Here is an 11,738-nt window from a genome sequence, read left to right as displayed (position 1 = left end):
TTCCTGAGCGTCTACTAGGTATCTTCTGACACCATCCCAGCAGACAGGGGCATCTTATTACTGTTAGGTGGAGGTGGAAGTCCAGCTTCTCCACTGGCACCATGGGGAGAAGGTGGCTCATAACTGTGCAGGGGGATGAAAGTCTGAGCTTTCCACTTGGCTTTCTCTGACACTATCCAGGAGAAGGGGAGGGATACCTTGTTACACCCTGGTAAAGATGAAAGTCTAGGCTCCTTACTTAGCCATTGTTGGTAAAGGTGACTACAGTTTTTTTCTGTGGTTTGGTTAGGGCAGTTATTGTCTAAAAGTGTTTTGTCTTTCTAGGCTATCCCTTTCTTGTCTTTTGGCTAGAGAGGGCAGGCTTTCTTTCGAGGCTTTCTTTGGTCTGTTGCCAATGGCATTTCCAAATTGCCAGATTTCCTAGCACTCATTCTGGGATACAAAAAGCAAAAGGCAATTCAGGAAAACCACCATCATGTCATTCCTCAGGTTCCAAGGTCAGTAGCAGGGTAACTAGTCTGCCTTCTTCTCCCTACCATTTACAGTCTTCTTATGTGTGCATGCTCTCTCTCTCCACATATATTTATTTATGTTTAGTTAAGTATACTTGCCAAGAGGAATAAAGTACATCTAATCCACTCTGCCTTTGTTCTTCTTGCAGTATTTTGAATTAAACCCAGGCATCCCATCATTTCATCTATAAAGACTTTAGTAAGTATAATATTAGCCAGTATATTAAAAATATAACCATGATGCCATTGTCACATCTCCCAAAATTAAAAATAAATATTTAATATCTAGTAACCAGTGTTCAGTTCAGTGTTCTATCACTACATAACAAATTACCCCTAAAGTTATAGGTTTAAAAAATTTATTTTGCCTTAGCCTTTTATGGGTCAGGAACTCAGAAGAGTTTGCCTGGGTAGTTCTTACTTGAGGTGTCTCACGCAGTTGCAGTTATATATTGACTGTAGCTGCAACCATATAAATAAGACTTACTAGACTGGATGATAGCATCAAAAATGTTATTTTACACTAACATTCATATCAAAATCCCAGATAAGGGGCAAGCATTGCTTTTGGTGGTTGTGCCATAACAGTTCCCCTCCCTCTTCTCTACTGATGTCATTTATTTGAAGAACTTGGTCTTGTGGTATATCCCATTCTAGATCTGGTTACCTATATTCTTAAGGTATCATTTAATATGTTTCATGGTCCTCTATTGTTCTTGGAAACTGGGAGTTAAATGTAGAGATATGGTTACATTCAGGCTCAGTTTTTTTGACAAAGATATTTCATAGGTGGTCTGTGTACCTCCTATTGCGCCACAAAAATAAAAAAATAATGTCTGGTTGTCTTACTTTTCATAAGTTAATAATTAATCAGTAGGTTCCGGTGGTAACAGCTTGACACATTCACTAAAAAGTTCCCAGTTGACTTTTTGATGCACGGCTTCTCAAGAAAATTTGTATTTTGGACCAGATAATGCTTTGTTATGGGAGACTGTCCTGTGTATCGTAGAATGTTTAGCAGCATCTCTGATACTCTCATCACCACTCCCACACACTGTCTTGTTGTGACAATAAAAAATGTCTCCAATTATTGCCAAATATACCCTGGCAAAAAACTGGCCACAAGTTGAGCACTTCTTACCTAATGGTTTTAGCAGTTGTTAAAAACCGTTGCCTAGGTCCATTATTTTATTAGGGTTTACAAGTAGTGATTTTTCTAATTCCATCATTCCTGCATTTACAACTGCGATTTTTTTTTTCAAAAGAAATACTTTCTCTGGGTCTTTCTAGCAAAGGAAGAATAACTGGTCAATAATTTTATTTATCAATGTGTTTAGAATAGTGAGCTGTGCCCTAACAACCTCCAAAAGTGGCCAACTAATTTTTGTTTGGAGTATCATTTGGAAATCTTGAATACTGACACACTTCATATATTTCAGTCTTTTGCTGTCATTTTTTTTTCTTTTTGATGCTCAAGTTTCCCCATCCTTAACCAGTGAGATCTCTTTCAACTTAGCTCAGGTTCCCTTTTGACATGACCTTAATAGTCAGATAATTTCTTGCTTTCAGGCATGACAAGACAGATAGTCCAGACTCACTTTATGCATTTCCTTTCCCAGACTTAGAATCCGCCACTCACCCAAGGAACCCTGATTCCTTTTACTTTAGAAATGGTATTTAGGAACCACAATCTGGTCACAATGACCTTATGGCTTTTGGGTTGTCACTATTTCTAGGTCTTTGGAATATAGTTCCAAAGCTAGAACGATAAAACTAAGTTTATTTAGAAAGGTTTAGCTTCCACCATTGTTTCTTTCCCCATAGTCTCCTCTTTCTCTACAGATAACCATTTTTTTATTAGATTTAGTTTATACTTCTTGTTTGTCTGTTAAATCTATAACACACCCATACCCCTAAAAAGTAGCATACAATATTATACAGCTTTAATTTAAAAAAATTGTAAAAAATAGACATAACATAAAATTTACCATTTTAATCATTTTTAAGCGTGCAATTCAATAGCATTAAGTACATGCACAATGTTGGACCACCATCACCATTATCCATTTCTAACTTTTTCATCATCCTAGGCAGACCACTTTGTACTCACTAAACAATAACTCACCCTTCCCATTTTCCTGGAGCTCCTGGTAACCTTTATTCTACTTTGTCCCAATGAAATGCCTAGTCTATCTGTACCTTGCTTTTTTTTTTTTATTTTAGTAAGCTATATATGCTAGAGATCACTCTTTAAGAGCATACAGTTTCTCTTCATTCATATTTGACAGCTGCATAATACTTCACTGAATAGATGAAGTCGCACACAACAGTTGCTTGTTCATGGGACGTTTGTGTTTCTAGTCTTTCACTATTATAAACAGTGCTGCAATGAACAGTCAAATGCATGCACCATTTCATTTTTTTTGTCTATGTATCTTTTATATAGATTCCTAAAAGTGGAATTGCTGGATCAAAGGGTAAAGGCACAGGCAATTTTAGAGCATTTATATTTAATGTGATGGACAGGAATGAACCATGAAGCCATGTAAGTATTAAACAACAGCAACAAGAAAAAACAGATACAGGATGTTTTAAATGGTATGACTAAAACACTGCTTTAAACCAGGAGATAGTTACATTAGTTAGCTTTTTAGTTTAAATAACTTTATTTATTTGAAGCAAAGTACGTGAAAATAACTGTATTGCTCTTTCTTTGGATTTTGACAAATCGGTGTCTCACATGAAATTATGTAACTCTTATCTTTTCTTCTGCTTTATGAGAATATTGTAACAAGGGGTACTACCTTCAGACCCTTTGACTACAGGGAGAAATAAAGGAGGGAGTTGTGCCAATTACTGCAGAATTTTGGCCGTCAAATAGCACATCTGGGCAATTTGGGCCATAAATATATATGTATATGTTATATATGTGTGTGTATATATATGTTATATATGTGTGTGTATATATATATACACACACACACACACACACACACACCCTCCTATACATATACAACATTTTCCCCTTTAAACTAAGGTTTTCTAGGCTTGAATAAACCAGACCCTGCTCTCTTGTACTGTTTCGCAAACTGCTTGGTCTCTCCTTGTTTTCAGGAGTGTTTGATTTTTAAATTGTGATATTCCATTGAATTAGAAATGACCAGGACTTCACAGAGATTTCATGAAAGGAGGGCCACAAAGGAAGAACCCAGAGCAGGCCGGTGAGAGGCACTCTAAGAAGTACAGAGGGTTGCACCAATTGCTAGGATTTAATCAATCAGAAGGGGTCCAAGCCAGGAAGCAAGGGCATGCCCCAGCCTCATTTACCCGTCTTGTCACCACCCTGCCCGCTAGTACATTTCAGAGTCTCTAACCCCTCCCTGCATGCAAGCCCAGGCAGAGTCCTGCCAGGTCTCACACCAGAGCACACCCCTGCACGGACTCCCCACGACCGCGGCGCCGGCTGGCTGCCTCGGCCCCCCGCGGCCGCGTGAGCTCCCTCTTGGTGGCGGAGGGCGCATTTCAATCTGGAAACACCCAGCCCCTAATTTGGTCCCGCAGACTGACGCCGCTCCCTGTGGGGCGGTGGGGGTAGGAGGGCAATGGGGAGGTCTCCTCCTTCTTGGATTGAGGATGCAACCAACAGCCCCGTGAGCCTCTCTATTCCTGGCTGACTGCAAATCCCCCCATACCGGGTCAGGGGCCGGGACCCTACAGAAAGACCCGTTTTCATCCTCAACCTTGCGGCCTCTGTCCGGCGGGGAAGTTCAGCCGCGGGTCAGTTCAGCTGCGGATCCCGCCAAGCCTGGCGCGCTTAGGGACCCTAGTCCCTGGTCCGCGGCCGGGCGAGGGCGGAGGGGGAGGGGAAGGGGCTGCTGCCTCCTTTCCCAAATCCGGTCCCTAATCGCCCCATCCCCCGCCGTCTACTCGCTTTGTACAGGCAGTCAAAACAGAGCTAGCGGCCAATTGACGGGGACGGGAAGCAAAGCCGCCTAGCGCCTCGCCCCCTCCAGCCGGCCCCCCGGGCCCCTCCTCTCGGCGCCCGGACCTTGGCCCTCCCTCTCCTTTCCCACTTCTCTCTTTGCCCTAACTTCGCCCCCATCCCCCGCTCATTTCCTCTCGCACCCGGGCTCGCCAATCCCTCTTTCCAAGTCCCTCTTCCAGCCCGGCCTTCGCCTCGAGCTCGCCCCCCTTCTCCCCAATCTCCGTCCTCTCCCCTCTCTTCGCCCTCCCCCCCTTCCTTCCTCTTCCCCTCACCCAACCCTCGTTCCCCTCGTTCCTCAGCCCCTGATCTCTCCCTTACTCTGTCCCCGCCCACTCTGCGCCGGCCTCTCAGTCCGGGTTGAGCCCCACGTGTGGACGGCCGCGCCCCCACTGACAGCCGCCGCCCGCCGGCCCGCCCCGCGCCCCGCCGGGCCTCTAAAACCCCCGCGCCGCGCCCTCCACCGCCGCATCTTCTCCAGCGTCCAGCCTCCCGCCCTCTCTCTTGCTGGCCGCACGCCCTGGCCCCGCGCACCTCCGCCCGGCTCCGCAGCCGCTACCCGCGCTTCGTTGTCCTGTGGGACTCTGAGCGAGCCCAGAGGGAACCCTCCTCTTCTTCTGGGGGCGACTTTTGTTTGCTTGCCTGTTTTTTTCTGGTGACTTTTGCAGCTTTCCAAGATCCGTGCCGGAGCGCACGGGAATCCGCCGAGCTCTGCGTGCAGGCCCTTTTTTCTTTTGAGGTTCCCATTTTTTGAAATTTTACGCCAGGGCTTTTGTAGTTTCCTCCCCCGCCCGCTGGCGGTCCTGGAGTCGCACGGGGCTTTAGGCCGGTTATGCAACGTGTACCGCTTGGGGCTGCCGGCTGCACCTCCGCCGCGCCTCGCCGCCCACTGCGCTAGACCCGGCGCCCCGCGTCTCGCTTCGCGGGCAGCCAGGGGGCCGGCGTTCTGTAGAGGTCTCCAGCTAGAGCAGGGAGCCCGAGCCCGAGGGAGTCCCCGGAGCCGACTAAGGGCTTATTAGACCCTGACTATTTTCTGAGGCGCGCAGATTTTGTCTTTGATCACTCCCTCTCCGCGGGTCTAGGGCCGCGCGCTTTCGGCGCCGGCGATGGGGAGAAGACGGAGGCTGTGTCTCCAGCCCTACTTCCTGTTGCTGGGCTGTGTGGCGCTCTGGGTGCAGGGCACGGCCGGCCAGCCTCAGCCTCCTCCGCCCAAGCCGCCCCGGCCCCAGCCGCCGCCGCAACAGGTTCGGTCCGCTACAGCAGGCTCTGAAGGCGGATTTCTAGCGCCCGAGTATCGCGAGGAGGGTGCCGCAGTGGCCAGCCGCGTCCGCCGGCGAGGACAGCAGGACGTGCTCCGAGGGTAAGTGGGCAAGCGGCTCCGCACCTAAGGCTCCGGCTTGGGGGAGGGGGGAATCCTCAGTTTGGCGGCTTTCCGGCCCACTCCGTCCCTGACCCTTTAGCTGGAGCCTAGAGCTGCAGCCCCTTTCGCCAAGGTATCCAAAGACTCCCAGGAGTGCGTCCACCTTTTCCTTCCCAACCCCGCAGCTCAGCGGGCGGAAAGCCCTCTCTCCGGGGGTTGGGCGGCGGGTGGTTAGGGAGCCCGGGGGTGCCGATCGCATAGCGTGTGCAGAGCCCGCGGTGCGGGAACAGGTTCTGAATGTCGGGCGGAAGGCGGGCCTGGGTCCGCCTGCTGCAGGGGCCAGAGGAGCCTGCTTGCTCCCCACGTCAGGGCCGCCGCTCGTGAGCCTTTTGTTTGAGGACGTGTGCAGGGTTCACAGCTCACCTTCTCATCGTCAACCCGAGCGCTCCACCTTGCGACGCGCTTTCCTTGACACGTCGGGGCCAAAGTAACAGTTGACCAAGGAGGAATGGATTTGGGAAGGAGGGCAAGGATTCTTTGGAACGGAATGGTCCCTTTGTTCTCTGCATCTGGAAGCTAGAATAGCAGCAAATTATATGTTTCCATGCCTCTTTTCTCCCCTTAAAAAGGCAGGCAAGGGACGACAGATGCAAGGCAGTGTTTAGACGTTTCTGACCCTCCTGCATTCCAGCATCTAGCTCTTTTGCTTCCACGTCTGCCTCCCGATCCCCAATAATTTGAAGTGTAATTTTGATTTGTTTGTTGTCCTGAAATCTACTCGCTGGGGGCATTGCTTACGAAGACCGTTTATATGTTACTGCACTCCTCTCCCTATCTGTATGTGACCGCGCTTGTCCATCACAGGCCCAACGTGTGCGGCTCCAGATTCCACTCCTACTGCTGCCCTGGATGGAAGACGCTCCCTGGAGGAAACCAGTGCATTGTCCGTGAGTGCTTGGCAGGGATCGCAGCTTGGGGCAGCGCGCTCGGCCCTATCTCCGGCCGACCTCTTGCACTCAGCCATTTGGACGCACAGTTGCGTTTGAAATCAAGTGATCATATTGCACTGATAATCGGGACGCGGCCCCATTTGAATAGTGGGGAAGACTCAACCGGTTTGAATCAGTTCAGACTTCACTTCTAGACTCTGTTGAAGGGCAATAATGATAAAGATTTCAAAGATAATTGAAAGTTTTATCTTTCTAAGTCTATTAATACAAATTGGAAGAGGGGAGGAGTAGAGCAATTATCTAGATAACTCAAAACCACTTTTTCCGTAAAAAATCCAGATAAGACCACGTTATTATGCAAATTATCAGGCTTTTAACTCTGCTTGAGGTTTAGGCCTTATGAAGATCAAGGTTTCTTAGGCATTTATATAAAACCACTTTCTTATTTCTGGTTTTATATCAACAACCACATAACCTAGATACGAAAGGAGCATTCTCATGGATTTAGTGTTGACCTAAGTTAACAAACTTTTAAAAGACAGAACTCTTACAAAGGGACTTGAGGGTTTTTTTTGTTTTTTTGTTTTTTGGTTTTTTTTTGCTTTTTTGGAAGACGTTTAAATTTAGGGTTTCCAGACCCTAAACCTCAATAGTGTGCAGTAGATTTCCAAAGTATGAATCTTAGACCTTGAAAAATTCTGTATCTCTGACCTTAAAAGTTTTGATTATTTTATTCTGTTTCCAAAGTGTACAACCAGTTCTCCAAGTTCTAATTGGAGAGCTCATTACTTATCAGCCTCACAGTCACGGACTCTGGGATGTCTTATTTCATATGCCTGTAAATTTGTCACTTGCAGTGTGACTGGCCTTCTCCTGTGTGTTTATGTAGCACAACCACATTTGTCTTGTTGGGAGGACAGCCAGGTATCATAGACAGCACATTCATTTAGAGCCAGTCTTGACTTTAGATTGACCTCCATGTTCTCCAGGGAGAAAATAATTATGCAACTGTGAACAGAGAAAAAGGGCAAGCCACACTAACCAAGGGATAATAAAGATGTAGTGGCATTTCTAACTCTGTATTTATTGGTTTCGTGGTTTTGAGAGAGATGCTTAATGTTATTTCTGGGCAGTTTTTTAAAAAGGGATGAAATCTCAAGTGTCATAAAGACTAATTTCTTCTTATTTTTTCTACCTTAAAATCCCACTATCTCCAATGGCAAAAATAGGAAACAACTGTGTTTTTTAAAGTGACTTATCAATATTTTGAACAAATCCTCTGATTATGATAAGCCTTTGCTTTATTTTTTAAAAGAAAATGTTCTGCATTCTCTTCTCTCCAACACAGAAGTCATATGTGAGGCATTAATGGAGGGTGCGTTTACTCTTTCAGGCCAGTAGGGCATTACCATGGCTGCTTTAAACTTAACGGTTTTTTAGACTCCTGAAACAGCTAACGTCACTCATCACACACCTGCCATACTAGCTGGGAGTGACTTAGGCACTGCGGAAAGTCTGACTCACTAAATGTAATGAATGTGACTGCCATTATTGAGTTGGAGAGCAGCCGAGGAGGAGGGATTGGTTCATGGTACGTGTTGAAAATCTGTAAAGTCAGATTTTATTGGATCAGTGTGGAATGGGAATTCCAGAGAGCAGAGCCTTCCAGAATATTTTCAGTAGAAATATATGTATGGCCCACTGATCACTGGTAGAAGATCAGCTTTGAAAATCTCAGGGTAACAGTGACTATTGTAATCTGCATTTCTGAGACTTGAAATGTTTGGATGGTTATGAGATACATTGGAATTTACATGTATCAGAAATCTATAAGAGTAAACATTGAAATGATCTTTATATCTATAAGAAACATTTATAACACTTGTGTCAAGACGTATCTACAAAAATATTTATTATAAGCACATCTAAAAATTCTAAGTACCTAAGATTATTAAACAGTGCACAAAATAGGGACAATGTAATACCTTTATATTCTATTGCATGAGTCTCATTTAACGCTAACAGCCTGCATTCAATTCAGTAGTTCAATTAGTCTGACATTTAAAATGATCATATGTAGAGGTAATAAGTGAAATGAAACCGTTATAAACTCAAAATCAAGAATTTTAATTCCAGGCCTTCCTGATGATAATGAATTAAGTAAATTATTATATTTATTGAATTTATCTGTATCACACCATTTAGCAAAAGAAAGTATCTGAGACCATTTACAAAAAAGAAAATAAATAAAATACAAATAGAAAATCAAAACCAAATATTAATTTTCTCATACATTTGTACCTCAGCATTCTTTTAATAAAGAAAAATAAAAAATAGTCAACAGAATTTTAGTGTTTGACTTTGACAGGCTTTATAAGGAGAAGATATTAAAAAGAAACTGTAATTCTCCAAGTTCTGGAAACCTAATACATTTTGATTTGAGTCTCTGTGTTTTGTTGGTATTGTGCTTAGTTGTAGCCTAGAAAAATTACTGAAGTACTTCCAAACTTCCAAATATTCATTTCCAAAAGTACGGAATTGACTTTCTCGCCTTCTTTTTTTTAAATCTTCTTAGAACATGAAGCAATGAAAAAATTTGCTTATTAATTTATTTATTGTGAAATTATGCTATGAACAGTATTTTTCATCAATATAATAAGAGTGGGATGAGGTTGGCTGGACTAATAACATTTGAGACCTGAGGAAACATCAGAGCATTCCAATATAATTCCTTTATGTTATGCTACCAAATGAAAAAACTGAAGCCAGAAAGGCTGTGGGTTTTTCTGGAGCTCATAGCAGATCAATGGCAGAGTGACAACTCAACTTCAGACCCTTTGGGTACTGTGTATTCTTTACCTGGCCATGTGACTTCTCACAGCATAACTGAAGTCTCAGTCCCTAGGTCCTGTCTCCCTCTCCCTCTGGTATTTCTAGGTCTCATAGTTTTAGTGATTGTGGGAGGGACAGATATTCAGCAAGTGTACCATAGTCTGAGGCTGGTGTGGGGCAAAAGGGCCTCAGCATTCTTGCTTCTCATTGGCTCACAGATACAGAATATATACCTGCATCCATAACAGGCAATTGCCTGAGAATGCTCAGTCTCCAGCTCATCAAACCTTCATTTGGTTTGGAACCCGGGTGGGGGTACTTTGGGTCTCCTCTCTTAAGCCTAGACTAAATATTGGCCTTCTGGGGAGGAGGGAACTTTGAAATAAAACAATGTTTTAATGCACATTTGTCATTGGAGAGTTACTGGTGATCAGAAACTGTAGTACATTTTAAGAAGTAAGAGTCAACTCCATGGCAGGAAACATATTCTTGCCTAAAATATTTTTATCTTAACATCACAATATTTGACACTATTCACTTTTTTTTTTATTAATTTGAGACAGGATCTCACTGTCATCCAGACTGGAATGCAGTGGTATGATCACAGCTCACTGCAGCCTTGACCTCTCGGGCTGAAGCCGTCTTCTGACCTCAGCCTCCTGAGTAGCTGGGACTATGGGCACATGCCAATGTGCAAGGCTAATTTTTTAAAAAATTTTCGTAGCGATGGGGTCTGCCTATGTTGCCCAGGCTGGTCTCCAACTTCTGAGCTCAAGTGATCCATTTGCCTAGGGCTCCCAAGGTGCTGGGATTACAGACATGAGCCACCATACCCAGCCCACTATTTTCATTTATAAGAAGTACTAATGCTAGTAGTAATATATGGATGTCAGAAGGCATCTTGGAGTAGAAAAACAATTAGTGAGTTAGTTTACTTCTGCAGGAAATGCTCTTTTCATTGTTGAGGGTCCCAAATCTCTTTGAAAGTTATGGGACCTTTCCCTAACTACAGCCAGTTTCAGAGCTTTTGCAGATTTTCTTCTTGTCTTTATATATCCAGTCATGGCATGAGCATTAAAGTACACAGCCCTTGTGCTGAAAGAGAGAACTCAATTATGGTTATAGAGATAAATCTTTCAGCTGCTAAATGAACTGTCTCTAATATGGGAGAGACTTCCCATTCGAAGGTCCTTGGCTACAAGTTTGGAGTATCTGTGGTATATACTGTGTCAGTGAGCCTAACATTCTTTGCTGTGATGCCCCTCATGCCTTTCTGTTCATTGGAGGTCACAGCTGCAGGAGGCTTTGACTCTCCCCACCATCAAAATGCCACAGCAGCTTTTCTGAGCAGCAGGAATAGGCTAGGTTGTGGAGATAATATGGAAGGAGAAAGGCTGTAGGAAGGAGAGGGAATTATTGAGGGGACCAAAGATTGATCACGGGGTAGGTCAGATACCAGCCTGGAAGGAATGTGTGTGGAACCCTTGAGGCTTGGCCAAGTCATTAGGACTGGAGCCTCTGCTTCAGCCAATTTCATGTTGTCTGTCTCCTGTGAAGGCTTTCGCACAGTGGGCTGTATTTTCTCTATTCCCGCAACCCTCCCAACTACTTAGAATCAAGGCTGTCTTCTCTGGGTAAATTCTGCATTTTAAACTCTCAGTCTTTAATGAAAGAGACAACCTGTATTGATAAGACAATTAAAGATTTAGGATTATGCAAATTTTTTTCCTTATTGCAAAGCTTTAAATGTTTATTATAAAAGTAATAATCCATACATAAGCCCATCATGCAGTGAGATCCATTGTACTGTTTGGTGAAAGTTCTTTTAGACCTTTTAAAGCCAGTAAATATGTATATATATATACACACATATATATATACACACACACCCACACACACACGCACACATATATATGTATTTTAAACTTAAAAAGCCTGTGCTTTATTTTATTCTACCATGTTTTCATTCTGTAACGTTTACTTACATATGACTTTATTTTTATTTCTATTTTTCCATAAGTTATTGGGGTACAGGTAGTATTTAGTTGCACGAATAAGTCCTTTAGTGGTGATTTGTGAGATTTTGGTGCATCCATCGCCTG

The 11,738-nt window shown here is 44.0% G+C and overlaps 1 protein-coding gene across 4 annotated transcripts in view; it reads left to right on the top strand.

Moving 5' to 3' along the window:
- Window positions 1-4,832: 4,832 nt before the first annotated feature.
- The window catches only part of FBN2 (fibrillin 2), a 282,926-nt gene continuing 276,020 nt past the window's right edge, over window positions 4,833-11,738 (top strand). For all 4 annotated transcript variants that reach the window (XM_063665204.1, XM_063665206.1, XM_063665205.1 and 1 more), the window contains exons 1-2: window positions 4,833-5,854; window positions 6,719-6,801. In XM_063665204.1, coding sequence (XP_063521274.1) covers window positions 5,601-5,854; window positions 6,719-6,801 — 337 coding nt within the window. In that variant the 5' untranslated portion in view covers window positions 4,833-5,600. The remainder of the gene's footprint in view (window positions 5,855-6,718; window positions 6,802-11,738) is intronic.

This window comes from Pongo pygmaeus, chromosome 4 (assembly GCF_028885625.2).
Source record: "Pongo pygmaeus isolate AG05252 chromosome 4, NHGRI_mPonPyg2-v2.0_pri, whole genome shotgun sequence".
NCBI classification, from domain to species: domain Eukaryota; kingdom Metazoa; phylum Chordata; class Mammalia; order Primates; family Hominidae; genus Pongo; species Pongo pygmaeus.
Note: the sequence above shows the minus strand (reverse complement) of the source record. Positions and strands in the feature narration are given on the sequence as shown.